Source organism: Arachis duranensis, chromosome 2, assembly GCF_000817695.3.
Source record: "Arachis duranensis cultivar V14167 chromosome 2, aradu.V14167.gnm2.J7QH, whole genome shotgun sequence".
NCBI lineage: Eukaryota > Viridiplantae > Streptophyta > Magnoliopsida > Fabales > Fabaceae > Arachis > Arachis duranensis.
In genome coordinates, this window is record NC_029773.3 from 33078981 (window position 1) to 33088965 (window position 9985).

At 33.6% G+C, this 9985-nt stretch overlaps 1 protein-coding gene across 17 annotated transcripts; it reads right to left on the reverse strand.

Annotated features, from left to right (window-relative positions):
* Window positions 1–555: 555 nt before the first annotated feature.
* On the reverse strand, window positions 556–9328 carry LOC107474273 (urease accessory protein D). 17 transcript variants are annotated; one of them, XR_008005977.1, is made up of 10 exons: window positions 8806–9188; window positions 8298–8363; window positions 8115–8189; window positions 7895–7939; window positions 7388–7621; window positions 5956–6038; window positions 5668–5833; window positions 5182–5291; window positions 2410–2524; window positions 662–765 (listed from the first exon to the last, which is right to left on the reverse strand). XR_008005977.1 is itself a non-coding variant. In XM_052257492.1 (10 exons), the coding sequence occupies exons 2-10, from the start codon at window positions 8929–8931 to the stop codon at window positions 4367–4369; spliced, it is 1278 nt and encodes a 425-aa protein (XP_052113452.1). In that variant the 5' UTR covers window positions 8932–8941; window positions 9213–9328; the 3' UTR covers window positions 4059–4366. The 17 variants fall into 17 exon arrangements, 11 of the variants coding, with proteins under 11 accessions (XP_052113458.1, XP_052113457.1, XP_052113460.1 ...); XM_052257492.1 differs by lacking the exons at window positions 662–765; window positions 2410–2524 and adding exons at window positions 4059–4739; window positions 9213–9328 and having other exon boundaries at window positions 8806–8941; XM_052257498.1 differs by lacking the exon at window positions 2410–2524 and having other exon boundaries at window positions 556–765.
* Between the last annotated feature and the right edge of the window lie 657 nt (window positions 9329–9985).

Here is a 9985-nt window from a genome sequence, read left to right on the forward strand (position 1 = left end):
TTTAAAATAAAACTAAAAGTATTTTCACGGGTTTAATAAAAATAATTTTATTGAGTAAAATTAGCTATTTGTAGTTTATATTCATTACTTTTACGGCATTTATATTCCCTACTAAGAACGTGTGGTTTGTCCTCACCAAGGTTGTGAGAACCGGACCAGTCAATGAACTGGTAAAGTAACTGGTTTACTGGTTTAATGGTCCAACCGGGATTCAACCGGTTTATTTAAATATTAAATAAAATTATTAAAAATTAATATATGTAATGCTTGATCACTATTTAGTTGTTCTATCTTCAAAAATAAAAAATTTCTAATTAGTAACAACTACAATTTACAAACACAAATTTACACAAACTAAATATTGACTGAACAGATTTACAGAATTTCTAATCACATCAAGAAGCAAAGAATACATGCAGCACCAAAGTTCAAAACAGAAAATTATCAATTACATTCGGCATCAAAAGTTCAAAAAACAAATTCAGAAGTTAGAATCCAAACAATTAGACAATTAAATCAATAATTAACAACAAAATTAATAAGTACCACAAAAAATTAACAAAATTATTTTAAAAGAATTAATTCAAATAAAAAAGAAAAGTGAACCTAAACAAAGTCACTAAATGAAGTCAATCAAAATACAATGGTTCTCAACAAGCAACTAGAGAGGACTAATTCCATAATTTCTAGCCTTGAAGATGCCCACAGAATTATGTTGTAGTTGCTGATCATGACTTTTCCATCTAAATTCAAAATGACAGCAATCTAGAATCCAGAAAAATATATCAATCCATATAACTCATACGACATTCATTCAACATAATTAACAGAGCATAATTGAATTTAAATTTTAAACCCCAAAATTTAACAGAGCAGTATTCAACAGAGCAGAAATAAACAAAACTCAATATAGCCAAATCCAACATAGCAGAATTGAATTTATATACCGAAATTCAAAATAAACAAAATTGAAAAACAAAACAAGAATAATTAACAAAATAAAAAAAATTAATTGAAAAATAGAACAAGAACCCATGAACAAGAACTCAGAAGATGGAAAAGATTTGAAAAATAGAACAAGAACCATGAACTCAAATCTGTCCAATTCATACAGTTTTATCACCAAATAAACGAAATTAATTGAAAGAAGGAAAAGATTGAAGTACTGACTACTGAGTACTCACCGCGGGACGGCGACCTTCGACCCGGATGCCACGGTGACCTTCGACCCGCGACGGTGATGCTTTGCTCCAGCGTTTGTTGGAGGTGACGGTGGTGTTTGTACTTTGGAGGAAGAAGGTTGAAGAGAGACTGAGAAAGTTAGGGTTGGAAGACAGAGTATTACCGGCGGCGAGTAAGGGCGACGATGGAGGAGGCGAGCTCGGCGACGACGATGGAGGAGAGGAACTCGATGACGACGAAAAGGGGCTGCTCCATCGTGGTGACTATGGTGTCTCTTGTGAGAGTGTGAGAATTGAGAGTTGAGAGTTGAAACTGAGATTAAGATTAGGGTTGTGCGTTTAGCACTTTAGCTTCTCTCTCTCTTTTTTTTTTTAACACGTCGTTTTAAAGTTTAATATCCAAACTAAAAACCGCTAAAAAATCAGACAGTTCTCCCGATTTATCGGTTAACCGCCGGTTCGACCTTTTTTATCGGTTTTTTGTCAAGCGGTTTCTGACCTTACTCGGACCGACTAGGTGACCGGTTCCCAATTTTTCCGGTTGAACCGGTCGGTCCGGTTCGATTTTCATAACCATGGTTCTCACCCAAAAATTTTCCACCCTTTCAGCGACACAAGTTCAAAGACTCGATACGAAACTGCTGGCGATCAGTTTAGATTTTATTTTGATTTCTTGTGTATAACATCTATTATTATTAATATTTGTGATTATTATTATTTAGAGATATTTGATATGTGATTTTAATTAATAAAAACAAAATTTTTAATTACTTTCTTTAAAGTTGAAATGCAATATCGAACTAAAGGCTCAATATTAAATATTAAATAAGAAAGATATGTTAGTAACGCCTTTCTGTTAGTACGATAATGACATAGGAAAAGTTGGGTCATTACATCCTCAACAAGTGTTCTTTTTTCTTTATTTTTGTTTTAAAATATTGTTTATTTCCAAAATAAAACTAAGGGTAAAATTGTCAATTTAAATTGTGTATTTGACATGTTCTACATAACCAAACACAAATTTACACACCACAGTAATGTTATGTCATTGTCCACTATTTCCAAACACTATACACAAGCACATGTATGTTATGTATTGTCTATATCTGTCTTAATGCCCGTTTTAATAGATGCACAAACAATACGAAGCCTAAAGGAAAATTCATAACAAGATATAACTCGCGTTTAGTTTGGAAATTGAAACCGTTAACTTCAGAAAACAAATCACCTTAGTGGTAAGGTGGCACCCCAAGCAATGACTCCAAGGGAGCTAACTCCTCTTGGAGAAACTTATAAACCGATTCAGTTGTCATTGCAGCAACTCGAACAACAAGACTAGTTTTCTGCGCAAAAAATGAGGTTGAAAATGAAAAAAATTATATAACCTAATTTATATAAATTATAACACAAAAAACCTAATTATTCTAAATCTAAAACAAATTAAATGGTCAAACTTCATGTGTGTGGTCACAATATGCAATATTACTATTACCAAGTCGGCTCACAAGTCACCGAGTCAAAAGATAATAAAGCTCAAGCTCAGTTTTCTTAAAAACAACAAGCTGAGATGTTCAGCTAATGCTTAGCTCATAAGCCCATGAACTCAGCTTATTGAACTGTTTATGACTTGAAAGGGAATTAGTTTCCTTCTCCAATAATAATGGGAGGAATACCCTTTAGAGGGAAAAAAATAACAAAACAAATAACAAAAATTACACAATTGTAAATTGTAATATATAGTGTGCCAGAAATCAAGGACGGTAACGTATCAACTTGTGCAGCAAAAAATACACTTGCAGCTACCAAAAATATAGTCAAACTGACTAGTGTTTCAGAAGAAACTTTTGTTGGTTACTGAACGCTGAAGTGAGTAATACACAATAATACGCTGTAAATCCTTGAAAAAATAACCATTCAAGAGGGAAAGGAAATATAAGAGAGTGTAAATGAAAACTTCTGCATTAATAGGTAACATATTAAATACACATAGATGTTAACTAGTGGAGGATTGAGACTGGTGCACAGTTACAGAAGAGAAGCTCTTTGGAAAATCAAGGCCAAGGACCTGATGGTTCGACACCTAGACATTTTCAGGGTTATTAATAGATATCATCTATTACCCTCCAAACAAACTATCAGAATTGGCTGAACCTAACTTATCCCAAAAGCTAGCTTAAGAGGTGACAGATGCCCCATCTTTAAAAATTCTCTAAAGATCATATCATTAACTGATGTGGAACTTTTAATACAAACATACCCCAAGTAGTAACCTGTCAGCCATGTTGCTAGTCTTCAAAAATAAAATAAAATAAATCACAAGACATGTCGTTTGTTTGGCCTGAATTAGATAATAGAGAAAATTTAATTCATAACACTGAAATCCGCAGTACTCTAATTATAGCCAAACAAATTTTGGATGCACTTAAAAACAGGCTAATCTACTTATTTAAATATATATAAAAATACATATAAAGGACTTTGAGAACGCTTACGAAGTATAAGTTGGGGATTTTATGATAAGGGTTTTCGAGGGGGGAAAAGACCTGAATCTAAGTGAAGAAGCTGCACGGCAAGAACTGTGATTATTAATGATGAGAAAAGAGCATGGTTTTGTGGGGAAAAAGGCAGTAAGAAATCTCCATTTTCGTTTACTTTTGTTGTGAAAGTCCTAAAGTGGCCTTCTAGGCACTAAGACTACAATCTATCTTTTGTAATTTGTGGATGACAAAATTTTCTTAGAAAATGTTGTGGAAAACTTCACCATCCTCTCTTGGGCTCAAGCTTTTGGGCAAGACATCAACGTCTGAAAGTGATAAAGCTTTTGTCATTTTGTACCACATGATCTACCAATAATATAATTTAGTAACTAATCTACCAAAAATATCCACAGAAGAAAAAAAATAATCACAAAAGGTAGAAACCAAAACTACATAACAATGTAGGCAATTTTATGACTTAATTATCATTTCCAATTTTGTAATATCTGAGGGCTAATTCTAACCATGAAAGATGTAAACAACTGATGCCCATAAAAAATTGGATTATTTTGACAAAACTATCCAAAAAACTACCATGGTTAGTTTTGTCAAACTATCTCAATCTTTTATAGGTACAAACAACAACAACAACAACAAAAACAAAGCCTTGTCCCACTAGGTCAGATCGGCTACATAAATCAAACGACGTCATTGAGCTCTATCATTTATCGTGTCAATAGAAAGACCGTTTACATGTGGATCTCGTTTGACCACCTCATGAATAGTCTTCTTAGGTCTTCCTCTACCTTTCACCCCTTGTCCATCTTCCATCTCATCCACCTTCCGGACTGGATGTTCTGTCGGTCTTCTTCTCACATGTCCGAACCACCTAAGACGCGATTCTACTATCTTTTCCAAAATAGATGCTACTCCAACTCTCTCTCTTATATCGTCATTCCTTATTCTATCCAATCGCATATGACCACTCATCCATCTCAACATCTTTATCTCTGTCACACTTAGCTTATTTTTGTGCTCCCCTTTGGCCGCCCAACACTCTGTACCATAAAGCATAGCCGGTCTAATAGCAGTGCGATAGAATTTACCTTTAAGTTTTAAAGACACTTTTTTGTCATATATAAAACCAGACGCACTCCGCTATTTTGACCAACCTACTTGGATCCTATGATAAGTTAAGATCTTTTATATGTAAGTTGAAATAATTTGATAAAACTACCCAATAAATTACCCATTTTCGGGCTATTTTGGGTAGTTTGTTGAACTAGCCCAATCTTTGATGGGTAGCAAGTTAGTTTACACCTTTGATGGTTAAAATTGTTCGCAATCAAATATTTCATGCTTAGAAATGGTAGTTTACTGGATTTTATATTTTGTGGATATTTTTAGTTGTTTGTAACGATTCAGCAGTATAGTTGTTACTCTATTTACTTTCTGGGTTCTAATGCTAAATCCATAATTAATGATGGGAAACACAGTTATAATAGAGAAAGAATGATTATTACTTGTAAAGATTGGAATGGGCCGAGATCATGAAGTTAGCATTTCTTGTTTTTCTTCCCCTAGTTTCTATCGATTTGTAAAAGCTTTCAAGCCAAATATGCCCAAATTGGTTCTACACATACCCTACGCCAAAACAAATGTTAAATTAGATGCTATATACCCTAACATGACATTCTATTTATACCATATCATCAAGCATTATATCAAATACCAGTGCCACTAATACAAGCCAACGTACCCTAAGAACAACAAAACTGACATTCTATAATTTTAAGCAGTTAAAAACACAGAACGCATCTCTTTTAAATTCATTTTCTAACATTTTTTATCTTCAATCCTATAGAACTTCCTTTGAATTGACTACAAACTGTGAGCATGATCATAGTTAGATATCAGATTTAAACAAACTCATGTCAAAGTACACTTAAAACATTGAATCATATTTGTGTATTATAAGCATTATATTCATTAAATAATTCATAATTTACCTTAGTCCCAAAGACACTGCAAGAAGCCATCAAGCTTGGCTTGGAAATGAAATAACCAGCCTCATTTCTTTTGTGACTCAAGGCACCTGAAGGATGCTGCAATTGCTCAGACATAATTCCTTTTACCTTATCTTGCACCAGATTCTGCACAAACTGCAACTTTGGCCTGATAAACACATGCATGTAGTACACAAATTCGTAATTTTGTTTTTTCTTTTATTTTGAAAAAAAAAATGAAAGAAGGAGCGGATAAGCATGTCCATCAATAAGTCAAGAAAATTCATTCACCCCAGTAGTAGAATCATTGCAATCACTTGGTAGTCCTGCACAAGTTCATGTATGCAGCCAATTTTTTCTTTCTCTAATGACATCTGTATATCAAACAAACCATTTTAGTAGTGGGATGTAAGTATAGAAGTCACAAAACTGGAAGATGACATAATTTTTTCCCAAATATCTCAAAACTACATCTAAATAGCATAGAAAGAATTTGTCATGTCCCAGGTTCCTCTGCATCCGCACTGCCAACCCAAATTGACGAATTCTTTCTGGTAACTCACCACAGTATCCATCTGTTTCCCATTAAATGCTCTTTTCCTCTGCTGATACTCCCTTGTATAGTCTTTGAACAAATTGCAAACAATTGCAGTTGATTTTGGATCTAGTTAGTGGCAATATTTCCACCATGGGTGTGCCCTATTGTTCGACACTGAAGGTTGAGAGGCAAAGGAGGGAAGAGAAGGAAGGAAAAAAATTAAGAGAACAGGCGAAAGATCTTTGGTACAGAACAGAGTGTGTTTCTTGTGTGTTGTTTTTAGTTTTTTTGGTGCTGTGAAGTATCTGAAGAATGAAAGATTATCTTAAACTTTATATAGGGTCGTCCTAGAATCCCAAAATGACAAAAAAAACCCAAAAAAGGCATGCACATAACACTTGCAGCACAATTCTTCATTTTTCTCACAACTGAGGTTCCGCGATTTCTGCGACAGAACGCGCCGCCGGGATCCGTCGTGGAACTCCTTGGACGCGAGCAAAAACCGTGACGTTACGCCTTCCCTAATGCCAAAATTGAAAAATCCGCTATGATATTGCGTTATAGCGCCACAAGTCCACCATTTGACAAACATTGCTTCGAATACCAACTTCCAAAACTTAGTAAGTTTTAAACAGGACCTTTTTCCCATTAAGAGGGAGGTACTAAAATCATTAAACTATGCATAAAAAATGATTGTATACCAGACGTGTTTAACAGTCAGGATAAATTATTTCCCTGTATTTTATGAACATAAAACAAAATAAATTATTGCCATCAGATAATTATGTTTCATTCAAATAGTTTAAGTGCTTGCATCAGAAGAAATTATTGCCATCAGAATTTGTTTATTAACAGGTACTGAGTTTAGCCCCCATCAAACCCGACAACAATGGTAGGGAAATGGGGCAAGGGGAAGATGTGATGCATGCAGTGCAACAAGTTAGACTTGCATAAGATTAGAAAAGCTATTTAAGTTGCATTATTATTATTGGGAATACCAACGAAATTTCCATAAGCCATACTCGGATAAAAGATAAAGTTTGCTACAGAGAGATCCCGTCGAAATATTGAAAGCTAAGATTTAAAAATAATGTTAACAGATTATACACCTAACAAAATCAAGCGATCAAGAACCACAATTTGTATTTGTAATAACCTTATCAAGGACAAGAAAATGTATGTTACCGTATCGAGAAACAATGGTTCACCATCCTCCAAGAATATATTATTGATGCTTCTATAAAGATCAAAATCCCATTTTTCTCCACTTTCATGTCGCCCACTGGTTATCCAATCAACAATGACCAGATTTGAGTTTGAAGACACATTAAATACTTGCTTCTGGTAGTATCTTGCAGTGGAGAAACATGTTACAGGATCTGGAATGATGGCTAAAAGTGCATTGCTTCCAACCCTTGCCTACTATGTTGAACAAAATCTTAGAAGTGTGTTTCACAATAACATAAAAAGTAATAGTAGTAAAAATATGCTAAAACAAATTAAAAATGTAATCCATTACATCAGACCAAACCTCTGTATCAATAACATGACCATAAATATTGATCGACATCAAATATTGTAAAGTGAAACGCAATCATTATTAATCATTTCTTCTATTTCTATCTTATAAAATGACAACTCCCTAATAAATGCCAAGGATAGCTGCTAAACAGAAACATGCAATGCTGCTACCTCCAATAGTTGTTTAGAGCACTTAGATCCCACTGATTTGTAGACCTAAACAAAGACAAAATATCTTTAGTTCTTAGCACTTAGGATAAACCAAGTTAAAGAACAGTCAATCACTCTTACTAATCAAAGAGATAAACGGTCCAACTCATGAAAATCTGAAAGAGAAGCTACAATTAGCCAAAATAATGAAAATAGCCAACAATGTAAAAAATGAGATCACCTTAGTGGAACCTTGCGTGGTTAACACCATTGTACAACAATCTCCCACTGAAAATTTGCATAAAATTTGATCACCCTACACCACAAAACCAAACTCCAAATTTGTTGCAAAAGAAACAAGCATCTAACCAAAGTAGTTAAGAAATAGTACAACAAGCGACCAAACAAAATGGAAGGATCTTACCGATACAATTCCACCTCCATAATTGAGGGCATAAACCCATACAACATCAGTTCTGGAAGAACCCACCTAGGCAAACCAAGAAAAAATATTTTTGACAAATTAAGATTTTTGTCATGGTAACAATCACTACATAAAAGTCGGATTTAGAGAGGGAAAAAAATAATAATAAAAGATTCCAGTATGTTTTTAGTTCTTCCAGAACTTTTGCTTTGATTTTAATCTATCTTTTCTCTTTTCCTATAACTAGGGATTTAGTCCCCATCACTTGTATTCGGAGTCAACTAATAATACAAATTTCAAATATTTCTATTGTTTATCTGCATGCTCTGAAGTAATTACAAGAATCAAACTCAAATTAATGAAGAGAAGAGAATAGAAGGACCAAAATCATAGCAAAAGATTTAAACAGACTAGGGTCAAACTGACCTATATTTATATGGATTAAAAACATAAGAAAGAAAAAAAAATTAAAATCAACTTTAAAAGAAGACTAAAGAATTGTCAAAACCTTTTTGGGTATAATGAACTTGACGGGATATCTTGAGAAGCAGTGTACCACTGATGATCTGCCGCCGACCTTTTCAACTACAATTGAACCCATTTCCATTTCTTTGTCCTCCTGTTCGTTTCCCATTCTTCCTCTACTGTAATGTTAAGTATGAGTAATTAGACAATAAAAATGGGAGAAAAATGCCCTGCATTCAAAGTTCAAAGAATAGAAACCCAAAGATCAAAACCGATTGAAACCCTTAAAAGTACACAGAGGAAACACCCAAAGCATAAATGTTTGCTACAATGTAGTGCATGAACGAAAAACGTATGAATGGTGGTCTGAGGCTTTTTATGGCCTCTCCGACGTCGACCCCGACACACACTTTTTCACTCTTGTTCCGGCAGCCACCAATTTTTTCATACCTATTCTTACAGCAGCTTCTTTCAACACTTCACTCTTTCAAGCCATTGGAAAAGTTAGTCGCTTTTCTCTTTTCTTCTTCTTCTTTTTCTTCTCTTTTCTCAGTTTTTGGATAATGTTTGACTATATAAAAAATTATTCAAGTTTTCAATAAATCTAATGCATTTGATAATTTGAAATTTTACCAGTAACGAATTTTATTTATGTAATTTTTTGTGACAAAGTCTTAAAATATAGTAAGTTTTTGTCAATAAAGTTGGTAGAAGTAGTTCTATTCTGAGAAATTTATTATATATTTATGTTACAGTCATAATCATAATGCAGTCCATTACTTGATTCAACGGTTTAGATAAACACCGAAAAAAGAAAAGAGAGTTCTTATTAAATTAGTGTTGTAAGTATGAAGATTTTGAAAAATTGGGGGAAAAGGATTGACTTTAGAGATTTATTTTTGTTTTTAATTTTTTTAACATAAATGTAAAAATATCTGATTAATCAGTACAATAATTACATGAAACAAAACTTTGGGTGAGTTGCGTGCCACAATTTTAAAGTAGACTTCAGAGGCTTTCCAACTTGCAAATTAAAGTCAGAGTGAATAATATAGTAGTTGTTGTTGACTTGTTGATGTTGAATGATTACCAATTACATAATTTAAGAATTGACCACTAATTCAATTCTATTTTTCTCATAATAGATTTATGAAGGAAAACACCAACTTTGCTTTTAACTTGTCAAAAATCTAAAACAAGGAGTTCATGATATTTTGCTACAA

Excerpts from the sequence above, each read along its gene's own strand:
- LOC107474273 (XM_052257492.1), bottom strand. The coding sequence starts at position 8,931 with ATGGGAAACGAACAGGAGGACAAAGAAATGGAAATGGGTTCAATTGTA. Across the intron at positions 5,292-5,667 it reads GCAGTGTCTTTGGGACTAAG|AACCAATTTGGGCATATTTG; the intron begins GTAAATTATGAA and ends GGGTATGTGTAG. Across the intron at positions 4,740-5,181 it reads GCCCATTCCAATCTTTACAA|ACCGGCTATGCTTTATGGTA; the intron begins GTAATAATCATT and ends CACTGCTATTAG.